Consider the following 18,384-nt stretch of genomic DNA (forward strand, 5'->3'; position numbering starts at 1 on the left):
GGATGTGGCAGATGAAGCTATGGGTGAGCCTGGCTCTGCCAGAGCCATGGAAATACCAATTTATCAGATCAGCCCCTGGGGATGAGGATGCAGGGCAGGGTCTGCTCATCTTGGGTGCTTGTGCATGCAAGCTTGGTTCTCAGGGGTTTCTTCCCAATAAGCACCTCTGGGTGTGGCAGTGAGAGGAGGCAGGGGCTGCAGAGGAGCCCAGGGCCTGCTGTGCTGGTGGCTGGGGACGTGGCCTTGTGCCATGTGGCTCAGCACTGGTGATGCCACCATCCAGGGAATGTCCTTCTCCCGCTCCCTCCATCTTCAATATCCTGCTTGTGCCCACAGCCACGGGTGTCCCCAGTGTGTGGGACAGTGACCAGGAGCTCTCAGGAGCTCCCTGCAGCCAGGGCAGGTTGGTGGCCTCGCCTGTGCCACCCTGCAGCTGAGTCACCGTGCCAGTGTCCATGGGGATGGCACCTTCCTGTGGAGCCTTGCTGTCCTTGCTCAGCATTGAGCTCTCCTCTGCTCCATCATCTCCCTCATCTCCCTCAGCTTCAACTCCCTCAGCTTTGTCAGCTCCATCAGCTCTGTGAACTCTCTCAGCTTCATCAACTCAGTTAGCTCTCTGAGCTCCATCTCTGAGCTCCCTCATCTCTCTCAGCTCCCTCATCTCTCTGAGATCTGTCATCTCTCATCTCATTTCTCTCAGCTCTGTCTCCTTCATCTCCCCCAGCTCTGTGAACTTCCTCAGCTTCTTCAGCTCCCTTTTCTCTGTCAGCTCCCTCACCTTCATCAAATCAATTAGCTCTCTGAGCTCATCTCAGATCCCTCATCTCTCTCAGCTCCTTCATCTCAGCTCCCTCAGCTTCATCAGCTCAGTCAGCTCTCTGAGCTCCCTCATCTCTCCCAGCTCCCTTCTCCCTGAGCTCCCTCATCCCTCATCTCTCTCAGATCCCTCATCCCTCAGCTCCCTATTCCCTCAGTTCCCCCAGATCCCTCAGCTCCCTCCTCCCTGAGCTCCCTCATCCCTCAGCTGGCAGTCGGAGGCGTTGGATCCCTGGAGCTTGGGAAGATGTTTCTCATACTTGTGGGCCCAGTCGGTGTTGACATTCCAGCAGAGCTGTGCAGCCCTCAGAGGCAGGGAAAAGGGGACTTTTCCTCTCCTGGCTGCTGCTGAGAGAGCCAGGGATGCAGGGCTGATGGGCACAGAGGTGTCAGGAGGGGACTGTCACCCCTGGGTGATTCCCAGTGCAGCGCCAGGGCTTGCTGAACTGGGGAGGAGCTGAGCAGGGACACAGGATGAGAAATTAAAGTGTAACAAAGCCCCTGCTGTCCAATAAAACCATCTGCTGTGTCCCAGGCCAGTTTGGATGGGGCTTAGAGCAGCCTGGGACAGTGGAAGGTGTCCCTGCCATGGCAGGGGTGACACTGGATGAGATTTAAGGTCCCTCCCAATCCAAACCAGGGTGGGACTCTGGGATTGTCTTTGCCTCAAGAGCATTGCTCTAAGTACAGCACAACAAAATGGCAAAGGCAGGAGCTTGGTTTCCTGAGGTTCTCTCATGTATGGCTCTGGAGCTGTGTGACAGCTGTGTGACAGCTCCAGAAATAATCCACAGATGCCCAGGGGGGAGGTTAAGGAGCAAAGTTCACCTGGTTCACTTGGGTTGCATCACCTGCTCCACCTCCTCCCACAGATCTTTTCTCAACCTGCTTCCAGTAGTTTTCTCCCAGCATTGCTCCATATGAGCTTTTTGAAGTCTTAAGCTCAAAGAGAATTCCAGAATCCCAGACTGGTTTGGGATGGAAGGGACTTTAAATCCCATCCAGTGCCACCCCAGCCATGGCAGGGACACCTTGCACTGTCCCAGGCTGCTCCAAGCCCCAATGTCCAACCTGGCCTTGGACACTGCCAGGGATCCATAGCTCTGGAGCAGGGGGTGAGGCTTTTGGAGCTGACCTCAGAATTCTGGGACTTTGGGCAAGAGATGAGGATGAACATTCCCTGTTGGGGGCTTGGAGGCAGCAGGATCACCATGATTGCAGCTGTCACCTGCAGTGCTTTGGGTGTTGGCCCTGCCAAGATGCCAGGCCTGGGCCCTGCTGGTGCCATGGCAGGAGGTGGAGCCTCTGCTGCTCCTCTATCTGATGGCCTCATTGCATGTTTTAATGTCAGGAGCTGGGATAGGAGCACAGTGTAAAATGAACCCCAGGAAAGGTCTGGTGTCACTGGGAAAGCTCCAGGCAGCTCTTCCTACAGCATGTGGGGTCTGTGGAGCAGCAGAATCTCAGGAGTTCTCTGAGTCTGTACAGAACAGATGGGCAAAAATAGTCCCACGAGGGGGAGGCTGAGGTCCTGCAGGATTGCCTGGAGTGTCACACTGCCAGAGGGCAGGGATGGATGGGATACTGGGAAGGAATTGTTCCCTGGGAGGGTGGGGAGGCCCTGGGATGGAATTCCCAGAGAAGCTGTGGCTGCCCCTGGATCTCTGGCAGTGTCCAAGGCCAGGTTGGACATTGGGGCTTGGAGCAGCCTGGGACAGTGGAAGGTGTCCCTGCATGGCTGGGGTGGCACTGGATGGGATTTAAGGTCCCTTCCAACCCAAACCTGTGACTCACTGATATTTCATGCCAATTCCAGTGGCTCAGCACTCACGATGAGCTGTTTGGCTGTTTGTGCTCCCCAGTGTACAACTGGACAGTGGACGAGGTGGTGCAGTGGCTCATTTCCTACGTGGAGCTGCCCCAGTATGAGGAGACCTTCCGGAAGCTACAGCTCAGCGGCCACGCCATGCCCAGGTCAGTGCCATGCTGGGTCAGTGCCCACAGTGTCCCTGTGGGATGAGAGAACCAGGGCCTGGCAGGAGTCAGCTCCTCTCATCAACGGAAGTGCCCAATGTGATTCCTATTCTGCTCCAGTTGTGAGTGAAAATAGGGGAAATTTGAGTTAGATATGGGGAAGGAATTGTTCCCTGGGAGGGTGGGGAGGCTCTGGGATAGAATTGCCAGAGAAGCTGTGGCTGCCCCTGGATCCCTGGCAGTGTCCAAGGCCAGGTTGGACATTGGGTTGGATATACCCACTTTTTGGATAAAGGTTCTTGTCACTGAAAATGGGGCTTTTAGACTGGCTGGGAAGGAGGGATTAACTGGGAATCAAATGAGGATGTTTTTGAGGCAGCACATGTTGTGTCCACATTTCTTCCAAGGAAGAGCTGTGGTTTATGGTCTGTGACACAAGATGCAAAGACAATGGAGATTTGGTTTAAAAATAGTTATAAATGATTGGTAGGACACCAAAAAATGAGTTTTGATGGGAAATCAGTCCCTTATGCTGTCAGGATTAATGAATTAGGCCTGGCCTTGGTTTTTCCTGCTCCTTCCCAGTCCCAAAAATGCTGCTGCAAATGGTCCTAGAGACACCCTGGGTCAGAGACAGCAACACTGGGGGGTTTGCCCTGGTAGCAGGGAGCTCCCAGGCCCTGGGTATCTCCATAACTCCTGATGGATGTGCCCACAGCTCATTGTGTCCCCCGTTGTGCAGGCTGGCAGTGAACAACGTCACGATGATGGGGACAGTGCTCAAGATGACCGACCGCAGCCACCGGCAGAAGCTGCAGCTCAAGGCTCTGGACACTGTGCTCTTCGGGCCTCCTCTCCGTGAGTACCCAAATTCCAGCTGCTGGGCTTGGGAAGGCCCCCAAGGCCATCAAATCCTTGGGCATGAGGAGCTGTGTGTGCTCAGGTTGGTCACCAGAGCCACTTTGGGTGACCCAAAGTGCAGCCTCACCCAGGGCAGTCAGCCCAGCACAATTCCCCCAGAGCAGGAACAGGCTGTCTCTGGATTTATGGCAGCAGCTCTGCAGCCTGGAGGCATCCTGGGCTGGCATTTCCAGAAGTTCAGCCCCACCATCCTGCTGGGATTGGCCATGGGGTAAAACCCTCCTGTGGTGCTGCTGGTTGGTGGGGGATGAGGTGTTGGAAAGCAGTGGTTCTGCTCCCAGGGGAGCTGCTGCCATGTCCTGGGGCTCCATCACATCCTGGGCTTTCCTGGGGCTCTGCTGGTGATTCAGGCTGTGGATTACCAACCTTTGGAGGAGGGAAGGAGCAGCAGGCTGGATGGGAAGGAATTTAGGATGGCTGATGTGAGGAACTGGGCTCCTTTGATGCCTTATCAGGATCTCAAGCTCTCTGACGCCATCTCCATGCTTCAGGTGCTCCCTTTGCATCTGTTCCCTCTGGCTGTGGCTGCTACCCATTGAAGGTGCTTTTGTCTCTCCCTCCCTGCCCTGCCTTTCTCCTGGGCTTTGGCTGCAGAGGGGTAAAATCCCCCCTTTGCTGCTGCCTATGCTGGAGGATCAGCACAGCAATTTTGGCATCCCAGGCTGGATCGTGGCCAGGGCATGTCCTGCTTCTCTCACAACCAGCAGCCCCACATCCTTCTCCCCAGGGCTGCTCTCCAGCCATTCCCAGCCCAATCCTGGGAAAACTGCCTGTGCACTGTGAACCACTGTGTGAGGCTTGGCAGAGCCATAGGAAAGGAGTCACAAGCCTGGATTGTACAATCAGCCATTTTTTCTCAGTTATTGAAAATCCTCTTTTTGTGCAGGCATGGTTTGGTTTTTATTTATTGCCCATGTTAAAAGTGAAGCTTTTTGGTGTGTTGGTGGCCTGGCCAGGGCTGGTGGAGCCATCCTGGGTGAGCTCCTCCAACAGCAGCCCCAGCCCAGCACCTCCTGTGCTGCAGGTGGAATTCTTCCAGAGTTCTTGGGTGCTGTGTAAATGGCAAAGTGAATGGCTTGTCCTGGCTTGAGATTAATGGTTGTTCTCCACGTTGGAGCTGTTTTGTGCTGCCCTGAGGCTCCTTGGCTCTGCAATCTGACCCTGCCTGGGTCATGGAGATCAAAGTGTGCAGGGAACCATCTCGGTCAGGCTGCTCCCAATCCAGGGGCTGCTTACACATGGCTGAGCTCTGGCCTGGAAGTGCTTCAGCCAGGCTGGATGGGCTTGGAGCAGCCTGGGACAGTGGAAAGTGTCCCTGCCCATGGAATGGGATGAGCTTTAAAGTCCCTCCCAACCCAAACCATCCCAAGATTTGTGACTCTGTACACATCAGATATTTGAGTAGAGGAAATGCACTTTTAAATCCACACCTGGAGGAGAGATTTATCCCTTTTCAGAAGGTAAAGTTTGCTAGTTTCTGGTCACCTGAATGACTTTATCTCCAGTCACGGGGAGAGGTTGTTTATCTGAACCAATTCCTTCAGGAATGGATTGCACAACACCTTTCAGGAGCCACCAGCAACCGGCAGCTTCGGGAAGTCCTCACTGACCTTTTAAGCTGCAGAAACTGCTTTTACACCATGGTGATGTGGTGGTTTCAGATGTGTTCTGCTCCAGCTCCTTTCCCAGGGTCGGGGAGGTGCCACTGGGGGATAAAGTGGCTCTGGAGAGGATTTGGGGGTCTCCCTGTGGAGAGGGAGCTGAGCTGCTGGCAGGGGAATGTGGTGCAGAGTTTTAAGGGTTTGTCTCCTCTCTTGAAGTTCTGTTCCCCACTGGTATAAAAGCAGTGTAGAGTGGAGCCCCAGGAATCCTGCAGGCTCCTCAGTCCAGAGACACCTCGCTGTCCTGGGGATCACAGCAGGTGGACACAGTGCTGTTCCTGCTGCTGGGTGAAGCTTTTCCCAACCCAGGGCTCCAGGGTTGGATGTCTGGCTCGTGGCAGAGGTTTCAGCCACTTTCCATGGCAGTTTCCACGTGGATCTGCAGGCTCCTGCCATCCCACAGGGTCTGGTTCCCACTGCCACACTCCAGCCCTGCTGTTTCCTATGGCAAACAGGTCTGACCACTTCAGCTCTGTAATTAATCCAAGTGCAAGGGAGCGTGGTACAATTATAATCAAAGCAAGATGAAGAGATTCCTTCTTCTGTGTCTGTCCCTTTGGGCTCCTGTTCCTGTGGTTCAGGAATTTATCTGGCACAAAATAGCACAACTTCAGGTGAAACATGGAATCCCAGACTGGTTTGGATTGGAGGGACCTCAAAGCCCATCCAGTGCCACCCTGCCATGGCAGGGACACCTTCCACTGTCCCAGGCTGCTCCAAGCCCCAATGTCCAACCTGGCCTTGGACACTGCCAGGGATCCAGGGGCAGCCACAGCTTCTCTGGGAATTCCATCCCAGGGCCTCCCCACCCTGCCAGGGAACAATTCCTAATTCCCAATATCCCATCCATCCCTGCCCTCTGGCACTGGGAAGCCATTCCCTGTGTCCTGTCCCTCCAGCCCTTGTCCCCAGTCCCTCTCCAGCTCTCCTTGAGCTCCTTTATGCCCTGGCAGGAGCTCTGAGCTCTCCCTGGATCTTCTCCCCTCCAGGCAAACACCCCCAGCTCTCCCAGCCTGGCTCCAGCCCTGCAGCAGCTCCATGGCCTCCTCTGCACTCTCCAGCAGCTCCACATCCTGCTGCTGTTGGTGTCCCAGGGCTGGAGGCTCTGCAGGTGCAGATTTGCTGCTTTTGAATCTGGGACAGAACTTTGTGTAGTTTAAACTCTATCCCTGCTGCTCCTTTTGCCCTGAGCCAGAGGCCAATGGCACTGCTGCTGTTCCACAGCAGAGCCTCAGATTGTTCCTGTCATGTTTATTGTGATTTAAATCCCTCTGGATTTCCCTGGCTTGCAGCACAGCCTGTTCTGCTCCCTTGTGGCCTCAGCTGTTCCCAGCACTGGACAAACCTGGGCACACATTACACCTGCAAAGGCTGCAGGAATAGCAGTGCTCACCATGGAACACTGACTTCTCTTGCTTTTTTTTTTTTTTTTTTTTGGGAAATGAAGGAGAACAGGTATAGTTTTATCACAGACTGTGGTTGTTCCTCTTGACTGCAGGACTTGATGTCCTGTCAGGTTTGTGGGTCTGCCTTGGCTGTGTGTTTAAAAGAGGTTAGATGATTGAACAGAGAGTGAAGGTTTGGAACTTACAGGAGCCTCATTTTGGATTAGATAGCAGAAAAAAAAAATCTTCAGTGAGGTTGGGAAAACAGAGATGCTCCAAGGGCTTGAGCCCCTCTGCTCTGGAGTGCCAGGAAAAGGGGGAATGGCTTCCCATGGCAGAGGGCAGGGAGAGATGTGATTTTGGGAATTAGGAATTGTTCCCTGGCAGGGTGGGGAGGCCCTGGGATGGAATTCCCAGAGAAGCTGTGGCTGCCCCTGGATCCCTGGCAGTGTCCAAGGCCAGGTTGGACATTGGGGCTTGGAGCAGCCTGGGACAGTGGAAGGTGTCCCTGCCATGGCTGGGGTGGCACTGGATGGGATTTACAGTCCCTTCCAACCCAAACCAGTTTGGGATTCCTTGCTTCTGCATTTACATCCAAGCTGAGTTCTCCTTTGAGTTTCCTTGTCCTTAGCAAGTGCTGGTGAAGAGGAAGGATTTGTCCAAGTGCTGCTGTGCTGGAGCTGAGCAGGGCTGGCACCAGGAGAAGGGATCAGGGTGTGGTGGGGCTGGCAGGGATTGCTCCAGCAGCTCCTGGACATGCCTGAGCTCCGGGCTGTGGCAGAGAACAACCCCGCGGGAGAACAAAGCTGAGGTGGCTGTGGGAGGATGGAACACAAACCACCTGAACACGTCAGCCCTGCTGCTCTCCAAACTGAGCTGAGAGCATTCAGCCTTAGGGATCTGCAGCCACTTGCCAGGATCTGCTCCTCGGAAGAGGATGTTGTGCTAATCCATCCGGGAGGGGAAGTGGGGCCAGCGCTCACCTTGTTTAGTTTTTGGTGTTTAATTTACAGTGGAGGTTTTCAGGGAGTGATGGATCACACATGTTGGGGATGGTGGTGCTTGGGTGTCTCCTGGGTGTTTGGGGAGGAGTCCTGTCCCTCCCCCTGCACAGGGAAAGCCCCTCCATGTGGACAGGGGAGCTGCAGCAGTGTCCCTCGTGTGTCCATCTGGTGTGGGGGTGCTGGGCAGCCCTTGAGCTGGGTCACTCTGTGCTGTGCTCTGCCTTGCCAGTTCAGCTTCCCACCTCCCAGGTCTCCTCCTGTGTCCCCCCAGCTCTGCCAGTGTGACAGACGTGTTTAGCTGTGATCAGAGAACCTCTTGGCTTGGGAGGGACCTTGAAGTCCTTCTAATCCACCCCCTAAAGTCTTTCTAATCCACCCCCACCTCTTCCCACTGTCCCAGGCTGCTCCAAGCCCCAATGTCCAGCCTGGCCTTGGACACTGCCAGGGATCCAGGGGCAGCCACAGCTTCTCTGGGCACCCTGGCCCAGAGCTTCCACACCCTCAGGATAGATATTTCCTCCCTATATCTGGGGTGAATCTCCCCTCATTTGGTTCAAAACCAGCAGATATTGAATGTTGACTCCCAGCTGTTCTTTCATTTGTGGCTTTCCCAGCACACTCTAGGTTGAGGATATGAGACATAATTACAGTAAAAAAAATTCTGCTTGACTCATCCTTTTGGGCTTTGTTTAGCACTTGAGCCCCCACTTAATTACCTTCATCCTCTCACATGCATCAACACCTTTTTTTGAATTAACTGTTGGAAAAGGGAGTTTCCACTTTGAGTTGTGATTCTGATGGGAAGTTTGGCAACTTGGCAGTTGGACACTTGAGCTGCCCCAGCTCTGTGATCTCAGCAGTGTTTTTTCAAGTAATTATTTTGTTCTTAGTTTCCTTTGCTGCCATATGAGATCACAGCCATCCTGGAGGGGTTCCTGTGTGGAGCCTCTCCTGTACCACTTACTGCCAGGCAAATTGGAAGATTTGGAATTCCATCTTTTTGCTTGGTCTCCAAACTCAATAAATGTTGTCAGGCTTCTGGTTTTCCCCTTAAATATCAACATAACTGAAGTTTCCCTTGGTGAATTCCGTGCCACAATTCCTTGTAAAACTGCCCTGTGTTCTCCTATCCCTCTCTGGTGCATTTCAGAGTTCATTATTGTGTTCTTTGAGTCCAGCAGTGTCTCTGCTCTCTTGCAGTGACCCGTCACAACCACCTCAAGGACTTCATGCTGGTGGTGTCCATCGTCATCGGCGTGGGTGGCTGCTGGTTCGCCTACATCCAGAACCGCTACTCCAAGGAGCACATGAAGAAGATGATGAAGGACCTGGAGGGTCTCCACAGGGCTGAGCAGTCTCTGCATGACCTTCAGGAACGGTAGGTTTCCCTTGTCCACCCAGCTGGAGCACTCAGTTCTTCCTGCACGGTTCTTATTCGTTTCAATTTCGGGAAATACTGGTTTTTTAGCTGTTGTGGTGCCTGCAGGGATTCGTGGGGAGGCTGTGAGTAAAGATCTGTGTGTGCTCACAGGGCTGTTTTTTCAGTCACAGAACCAGGGAATGCTTTGGGTTCAAAGGGACCTTAAAGCTCATCCAGTCCCTGCTCCTGTCATGCAATCCAATTCATGTGGAATTGGAGCAATTCCAGCTCATGTGGGATTTGTCATCCAAGGTTGTTTCACCTTGGCTTTTGATAGGGAAAAAGCATGTTGGGACAGTGGGAGCTATCAGAGGATTTATACAGCTGCTCTTGAATTTTTGGAGTTGTGTGGGGAAGCAATACCTGAGTGAAGGAGTGTTGCTTAGAAAGTAAAAACATAAATAATTTTCAACTATTACATAGAAATATCTGGGCTTTCAGTTTATGAATGAAATCCTGCAGCCTCATGAATGGAACCTCTGCTCCCAGGAATTACTGCAATGGTTCCAGGAAAGCTACTGATGGGAGAAAGTACTCAAAGAGACCCTCTAGACACAGGGATCTCCTAGGACAGGGAAGAGCCTTCTGCCCTGGTGATGGCAAACCCATGGGGTGCTCTGGCAATGGGATATTTTAATGGTGTATTTAGCAAATAGGAGAGCAGGATAGTCTGGGGCTGGAATGGTTTTCTGTGAGGTTTCAGTGGAGTTTGGGAGGATAAACTTTAACTAAGTTTCCCTGTGAGCTGATGGCTTCACTCCCAGTGACTGAACATGGAGTTCAATCCCAGGTACTCGTCCTGGCCAATCTCAGGGCTCCAAGGAGTGCATCCTGAGGATGTCAGGCTGCCTGATTTTGGGAATCTCTAATGGATTCCCAGGTCTGCAGCCTCACTTCTCACCTACATGCTCATTACAGCCTGCAGGGATTCATGCTGCCCATGGTGTTGATGGAAAGGCTGAATGTTGAGTCCCAGCTCACTGGACTGAGCTGCTCTTTCATTTATGGCTTTCCCAACACACTCTGGGTTGAGGATTTGAGAAATAATTACAGTAAAAAGATTCATCTCCCTGTCCCCTGTGAGATGGGAGCAGTTGGTGTCTGAGAGGAGAGCAGAAGCCTGAGGGAGCTGAGGTGATGGAGCCACACTGGGCACCTTCCCTGGCACAAAGTCCATTCTCCTCTGCCAGCTCCAGTCCACAGCTGGTTCCACACAGCCTTGCTGTGTGTTTTATCTCACAGCTTGGAAATACTCCCAAAGCAAGTTTGATTTATTTGGTCTGCATCTGGAAGGAGACAGGAATCCCTTCTCCACATCCATCCAGCAGTGTCCTGGACAGGAGGGCTCAGCTGGGTGTCACCTCCAGGCTCCAAGTGCCAGCAGTGTGCTGTGGGGAGTGACCTTGAGCCCTGCTGCTGAGGGCAGAGCCATGTAAACAAGTGGATGTTCCTGGGAAGTTCAACTAATGCCCTAAAGCCCCTCAGGAAGAAACACAAAACCACTTTACTTGGTGTAGCTCGAGCCTTGAGCCAGAGCAGCTCAGGAGTGCTTGTCCTCTGCAGAGGGAGCACTGAGCAGGAGCTCCAGGGCTGCAAGGTGAGCTGGAGACCTTGGGAAGCCTTTTGGGGGGAAATACTCCTCCTCTTCCTCATCCCTCCCCAGTGGGGTTCAGCTGTGCTCCTCAGCCGCTGTAGGAACAGCAAAAACTCTGGACAGCCCAGTGCTCCTGGACTTGGGGAGAGGTTGTGCTGAAGTTGTGCTCTGAGACTTCTTCTCCAGAGCTTGAAGGAGCCTCCTGTGCTGGCTGGGTAAAGCTGAGTGCTGAACAGACCTCTGGAAGGCACAGGATGCCTCTCCAGTGCCACTGCTGCTGGAATTTGCTGAGCAGCTCAGACACGCTCCCGAGGAGCTGGGAATTTTCATACAAAACCCTGGGTTTTGTTCATCTTCAAAGCACCTTTGAGAACATCCCTCAGCAGTGACACTTGCCAGTCCATTAAGTGACTCATCGAGATCATCAAGTCTTGGCACATCCTGCTGCTGCCTGGAGGTGTGGGAAGGTCTGTGCTGGAGGTGTGTGCATCTTGTGGAAGAGCTCATTGTATGGAAGCTCCTGCACTGTGAGCCCCCAGGGTGCCCAGAGAAGCTGGCAGTGTCCAAGGCCAGGTTGGACATTGGGGTTGGAGCAGCCTGGGACAGTGGAAGGTGTCCCTGGCATGGCAGGGTTGGTGTCACCTGCTGGTTCCTGGTGGTCTCTTAGCCCTGGAAGAGTCGATGGCTCAGGCGTTGCCCCAACCCAGGTGCAGCCCCTGGCCCTGTGGAACCACATGAGGTTCTCATGGTGCCACTTCTCCAGCTTGTCCAGGTGCCTGTGGATGCCCTGTCCTTCCATGGTGCCCCTGCCCCACACAGCTAAAAACAGCCACAATCACCCCATAACCATGTCCCCGAGTCCCACAGCCATCCCCGTGGCCAGGCAGGAGGCAGGCGTGTCATGGGTGTCAGTTTTGTGAGTGGGCATTGGGTGTGGGGCACGACAGGACCTTGGGGCTGTCCCAGCAGGGTTTGTGGGGTGTCCTGGGAGCTCAGAGCTGTCCCAGCAGGATGTTTGGGGTGTCCTGGGAGCTCAGGGCTGTCCCAGCAGGATGTTTAAGGTGTCCTGGGAGCTCAGAGCTGTCCCAGCAGGATGTTTGGGGTGTCCTGGGAGCACAGGGCTGTCCCAGCCTGTGCAGGGCTTGTCTCAGCTGATGTCACACACGTGTTCCCAGTTCTCCTGCAGCAGCTCTTTGTCAATGTCATCCTCACCTTGGGACAGCTCTGTGTCTGTATTGAATTCCCCTTGGGAATGCTCTTTGTCTTCCCCTTGGGACATCTCCAGGTGGATGAAATCTCCCCTTGGGACAGGTGACACTTGGATGATCTCTGAGCCCGGCTGATGCCCTGCCAGCCTCAGAGGCCTTGCTGGGAGCTCAGTGCAGGTCAGCTCCTCATGTAAGATATACTAATCCATGGAGATCCAGGGTTTCGTTGTTGCCACCATTGCCTTGCTGTTGCCATGTATTCCTACCGATTTAATTCTGTCACGATGAAAAATAAGAACAAGATTAAGACATGTTTGAATTTTCAGGATTTTGCATGGAGCCATCCTGGCTGGGTGGTCTGATGTGCTCTGGCAGATGTTCCCCTCCTTTGTTTTATCAAAGTCTTCACTTTGGTGAAAACACCAAAAATTCAGCTTAATTTGAGGCTTGTTAGAGGATATCTGGATGTGCTTTGGAAAATGAAGAAAATGCATCCTGAGTATTTGATAGATGAATCAAGCTGAGACTGAGCAGTTGCCAATTTCCTTTTCTCCAGCCATGGTGAGCTCTCTGCCTGACATCCACGTGGGCAGACAGGAGCAGGGCTGGGCTGGATGGTGCTGATCAGCCCAGGGTGTCTGCAGAGCTCAGCCCAGCACTGGCTCTGCCTCTCTGTGTTTTCCAGGCTGCAGAAGGCGCAGGAGGAGCATCGCTCCGTGGAGGTGGAGAAGGTGCACCTGGAGAAGAAGCTGCAGGATGAGATCAGCATTGCCAAGCAGGAAGCACACAGGCTGAGGGAGCTCCGCGAGGGCACCGAGAACGAGCTCAGCCGGCAGAAATACGCCGAGCAGGAGCTGGAGCAGGTAAGGGGTGGATGGGGACATGGCAGTGAGGGCAGTGCTGCTTCATCCCTCTGGGAATCATGGAAACACAGAATGTCTGGGTTGGGAGGGACCTTAAAGCCCATCCAGTGCCATGGCAGGGACACCTTCCACTGTCCCAGACTGCTCCAACCCCCAATGTCCAACCTGGCCTTGGACACTGCCAGGGATCCAGGGGCAGCCACAGCTTCTCTGCTCTCACCTGAGCACAGGGACACAATCCCAATCCCTTTCCTGCTGCCCACGCTGGGGAATCAGCCCAGGACACAGGAATTTCAGGTCCCAGTGCTCATGGCCAAGGCCTGTGGATCTTCTCCCAATCCATTCTCCCCCAGTCTGTATTTGTGCTGGCATTGCCCCACCCAGGTGCAGGACGTTGCCCTTGGTCCTGCTGAACTCCATGAGGTTGGCACAGTCCCACCTGTCCAGCCTGTCCAGGTGCCTCTGGATGCCCCATGCCTTCCCTGCAGGGTGTGACCACCCAGCTGTGTGTCACCAGCACTGTGCCAGGGCTGTCCTGGATCCCAGTGTCCCTGTCACCAACAAAGACATTTCCCAGCTCCAGTCCCAATCCTGGCTCCCGAGGGACATCACTCCTCACTGCTCTCCACCACCCCTGAATCCAGTGAGGTTCTGATGCTGCTGCTCTTCTGCCTTTGCTCTCCCACTCCTCTTTGTGGAGGAAAAGCCCCACGTCTCTTCTCCATAGTACCCATTACAAGTCCCAGTCACTGTGCAGGTGCTGGCACTGTGTGACACCCCAGCAGGAGCAGAGGGGTTGGACTTGGCCTGGAGCTGCACCCTCTGGGATTTCTGACTCCCTCTCCAAGCCATACACTCCCTTTGTTTGTATCCATGGTTTTAGGAGAGATTGAGAATGAGTTCAGTTGTGCTTTCCATGTTTTCTTGTGGATCACAGGGGTGTAAAGGTTGGGTTGGGAAGCCCTCTGAGACCATCAAGTCCAGCCATTCCCCAACACTTCCAAGGCCACCACTGACCATGTCCCCAAATGCCACATCCTGTAAAATCCCTCCAAGGATGTGACTCTGCCATTGCCCTGGGCAGCCTGTGCCAGAGCTGGACAGCCCTTTCCATAAGGAAATATTCCCAATATCCAACGAGAACCTCCCCAAACCTACAAGAAAGTCCAAACCCACAATTTCCAGTAGCTGTTTCCTGTCTCACCTGAGAGACAATTCTCACCTGACTCTAAGTTAAAGATCAGTTTAAACTGAAACTGGGAGCCAAAACTGCCTGAGCCAGGCAAGTTCCTTGGATATTCCAAGGCCATGGTTGTATCCTCCCAACTGTGTCCAGTTCTTTTTGCCACCATGGAGCACAGGGAAGAAGACAAGGCAGGAATTCAGGGTTTTCCCTGGCAATGCAGGACCAAGTGTCCTGGGAGCCAAGGGGCAGTGCAGGGGTGCAAACAGCAAATTCCCTTCCTGCCTGGAGCAGCAGCAGCCCTGAGACCCCCAGTGCTGTTTCCAGCTGTGCTCTCTTCCAGCCTCCTCCCTCCCTCCCTCCCAAGTGCCATCCAGCCTCCCCATGAGGTCAGGACATGCCCTGAGGTGTCCATCCTGACACAAACACACATTGTGCCACCAAACAGGGCTGCGTGGCCTCAGGTGCTCCCAGCCCTCTCACCCAGCTGGCTCCCAGCTCTGGCAAAGCCCAGCTCTCATCCCTTCCACTTCCCCCTGCATTCCCACTGTAAGGAGCCCGGGAAGCCGAGCTGCTGTGACCTGTGTGTTCCTCAGGCCGTCGGGAGGTGAGTACTGGAGTGTCCCACTGAGCACGGTGTGCCTGTAACCCCAGCACTGTCCCAGCAGCTCGAGGACACACCAGACATTAACCAGTCACCCCCTCTGACCCCACAGCTCCTCCCAGTTCAACATATTCCCTGCGCCCAGGGAATATTAACCAAGACCTCCTTCTGCACCAGTTGATTCGTATCACTAAAACACACTGGAGGGTTTGGAAGCTCCTGCTGGAGTTGGGTGTGTGGGATGGAGAAGTGTCCTGCTTCCAGAATGTTCATCCATCCCTCTCTCCTCACCAGGTCACCTTCCCCAGTGGGGCCACAGACCCAGAGAACCCTGAGGGAAGTGTGGAATGGAATCCCAGACTGGTTTGGGTTGGAAGGGACCTTAAAGCTCATCCAGTGCCACCCCTACCCTGGCAGGGACACCTTCCACTGTCCCAGGCTGCTCCAAGCCCCAATGGCCAACCTGGCCTTGGACACTGCCAGGGATCCAGGGGCAGCCACAGCTTCTCTGGGAATTCCATCCCAGGGCCTCCCCACCCTGCCAGGGAACAATTCCTAATTCCCAATATCCCATCTCTCCCTGCCCTCTGGCACTGGGAAGCCATTCCCTGTGTCCTGTCCCTCCAGCCCTTGTCCCCAGTCCCTCTCCAGCTCTCCTGGAGCCCTTTGGGCCCTGGAAGGGCTCTGAGCTCTCCCTGGATCCTTCTCCTCTCCAGGTGAACATTCCCAGCTCTCCCAGCCTGGCTCCAGCCCTGGAGGAGCTCCATGGCCTCCTCTGTCCAGCAGCTCCATGTGCTGCTGCTGTTGGTGTCCCAGGGCTGGACTCAGCACTCTGGGGGATCTCACCAGGGCAAAGTATAACTTTTGTATAAATTTCCTTGTAAGTTGTTGCTCTTAGTCATCCAAATAGGATCCTAGGAATCTTCCCAGGAGAATGGAGACACACAAAATAACTCCTGTTTGTATGGATTCTATGCAGAACCAGGAGGGTTTGGGTTGTGGAGACTCATTTTAGCCACTGGTCCCTGCCTGTTCCACACCACTTCCCTCTCCCAGCATTCCCTAAAACCATTGTTCCTGTCAGTGTTCTGAGCACTCCTCTACCCCAAACACCCAGGGAGAGATTTCCCACCCACTTTTCCTCCATATTCCTGCATCCCAGCTGCTTGTGGGTGGTGGTCAGAGTTCTGCTGAGGTTGTGTCCTGTGGGAAAAGCCTGGAAGAACCTGGGCTCTGTGACTCTGAATTTGGCACTCAGGGACTGATTTAGGCAGTTCTATACTGAATAGCTGTAAATCACACACAAGTGGTGGAAGTGTTTGACTTCTTGTGGGTGGTGCCTCGGGGCTGCTCCTTGCTGGACAGATAAAATACAGAATTTCAGAGAGTTTGCCTGTACCCCAGGGCTCTTGGCTCCCTAAAACCCTCAGAGCCAGGCTCGGTGCGCCGTGACTGAGTTAACACATCAAGGGAAGAGCTCCAAGTGTGAGCAATCCTTGCCAGAAACGCTGCTCTTCATCCACCCACTGCTGTGCAGGAAAGGGCTGTGCCCGTGGGCTGTGCAGGAGCAGGGAAGCTCTGCGAGGTGCTGCGGGTGGGAGGCAAAGCTGTTGAGCAGTGTGAAACCACCCCACCCTCCCGAGCCCAGGGATGCTGTGGGAGCACAGAATTCCCATCCTGGAGAGTGGCTGTCCTGGGATTGCACTTCCCATCCTTCCCTGCCTGCAGGGCTGGGGTCAGAGCCTCTCCACAGGGTGGGCACTGCAAGGGGGGAGTTAATTCTTGGTGCTCTCCACCACTGAAGGCTTTTCTGTGAGGCTGGAGTGTCCTCAAGTGGCTTCTCACCCACTCCCTTCTGATGCTGATCTCTGTGGGATGTCAGGGTGTGGTGGAGCCTTGGCTGGGGTGAAAGGAGAGACCCCAGGAATGGCTGACCCAGCCAGGCTGTTTCTTTTCCCAACCAGCAGCACGTGTTGTGTGTCCAAATATTTTTCTCACTTGCTCCATTGTGGAAGTTGTCTCCTGACGAGCTCCCTGGGCTTGGCTCCAAGCTGTGGTGAGACAGGGATCTCCTGCATGGTCCTGTCAGGGATTATCTCCTGCATGGTCCTGTCAGGGATTGTGCCTCTGCAGGAGGATCTGTGGGATTTACCCACAGGCAGGGAGCTCTGCAGAAGCTTCTAGAGGCTGCAGTAACCCCCTGAGCATCCTCAGCAGCAGCCTAGTTCCCTTTCCACAACCTTGTGCATCATGCCATCAGCTCCAGAGGGTGTTTGTGTGCCCTGTGGCAGAGGAGCTGACGTGGAGGGGTCGAGAGGGAGCACAGCATGGTGCTGGCTGGGAATTCTTGAGCCAGGAGCTCCGCTGTAGAACGGCAGGAATCATCTGTGGGTGGTTCTGGTGCTTGGAGCAGCAGCCTGGCGTGTGGGTGGCTCCTCTCTAGCAGTCCCCAGGATGCCACTGCTCCTCCAGAGGACTTTTCCTGCTGCCATGGCTAAGATGAAGCTGCCTGGAGACTTTTCCCTCTTTGCTCTGGCAGCAGAGTTTGGGATGAGCTCGGCAGGGCTGTGTCCCCACGGCTGCCCCACGGTGTCCCCACTTGTCCCCAGGTGCGGATGGCGCTGAAGAACGCAGAGAAGGAGCTGGAGTCCCACTGCAGCTGGGCTGCCCCCGAGGCCCTGCAGAAGTGGCTGCAGCTGACCCACGAGGTGGAGGTGCAGTACTACAACATCAAGAAGCAGAACGCAGAGAAGCAGCTGCTGGTGGCTAAGGAAGGGGTGAGAGTTTGAGCATCCAGGGGTCTGTGGGGAGGTTTGGGGAGTGAAGCCTTGAGAGCTGATTTCTCTGCATCTTCTGTTTTGTGAAATCACGGAATGCAAGATTGGTTTGGCTTGGGAAGGACCTTAAACCTCATCTCATTCCATAGGCAAGGACACCTTCCACTGTCCCAGGCTGCTCCAGCCTGGCCTTGGACACTGCCAGGGATCCAGGGGCAGCCACAGCTTCTCTGGGAATTCCATCCCAGGGCCTCCCCACCCTCCCAGGAACAATTCCTTCCTAGTATTCCATCTCTCCCTGCCCTCAGCTCGAGGGCATTTTGTCTTTTCATACCTGAAATTCGCATCTTGTAGAAGTGCAGCACAAGTGAGGTGTGAGATGAGGATGAGGATGGGGATGAGGATGAAGATGATGAAGGTTCTCAGCCGTGGGCTCTCAGGGCAGGCAGGTCCTGACTTGGGTGTTTTCTCAGCCTGGAGGCCTGGGAAGCTGTGGGACACAGGGATTGCTGCCCTGGGTATTCAGCAGGAGGCTTTGCACCTCTCCAGCACAATCCCTGCTCCAGGTGAAGAACATTTACAGGCAGTGAAATCCCAAAATCCATGTGATGAATCATCACTGCATTCCCAGTCTGGGGTGTTGTGTGCCAGGGAGCTGTTGTGACATGTCCTTGTCTCCATGGCCATATGTAGCCAGCAGGGCTGGCAGGAGGGAAAACTCTGTCTGCTCTAATCTGCTTTTATTGGGAACATTTTGACATTCCAGAGGTTTTCCTTTGGCTCTGTCAGCTCTCACATCCACATCCTTGGCTTCCCTAAGTGCCAGGTTTGTGCCACTGGAGCTGGGAACTGAAGAGCAACAGGCAGAGGCTTTAATTTTTGATACAGTGACACAAACCCAACCTCAAACCAAAAATCTTCCCTAACCCAACACTCCCACGGTGTGTTTGGTGGTTAGTCTTGGGAGAGACGAG

At 54.2% G+C, this 18,384-nt stretch overlaps 1 protein-coding gene across 10 annotated transcripts in view; it reads left to right on the forward strand.

Moving 5' to 3' along the window:
• Positions 1-18,384, forward strand: part of STIM1 (stromal interaction molecule 1) — a 70,046-nt gene that overhangs the window by 34,132 nt on the left and 17,530 nt on the right. For all 10 annotated transcript variants that reach the window (XM_085072112.1, XM_085071872.1, XM_085072162.1 and 7 more), the window contains exons 4-8: positions 2,679-2,790; positions 3,533-3,648; positions 8,962-9,139; positions 12,669-12,846; positions 17,243-17,410. In XM_085072112.1, coding sequence (XP_084928238.1) covers positions 2,679-2,790; positions 3,533-3,648; positions 8,962-9,139; positions 12,669-12,846; positions 17,243-17,410 — 752 coding nt within the window. The remainder of the gene's footprint in view (positions 1-2,678; positions 2,791-3,532; positions 3,649-8,961; positions 9,140-12,668; positions 12,847-17,242; positions 17,411-18,384) is intronic.

The sequence above is a fragment of the Lichenostomus cassidix genome, chromosome 1 (assembly GCF_008360975.1).
Source record: "Lichenostomus cassidix isolate B80296 chromosome 1, HeHo_3.0, whole genome shotgun sequence".
Classification (NCBI taxonomy): Eukaryota; Metazoa; Chordata; class Aves; order Passeriformes; family Meliphagidae; genus Lichenostomus; species Lichenostomus cassidix.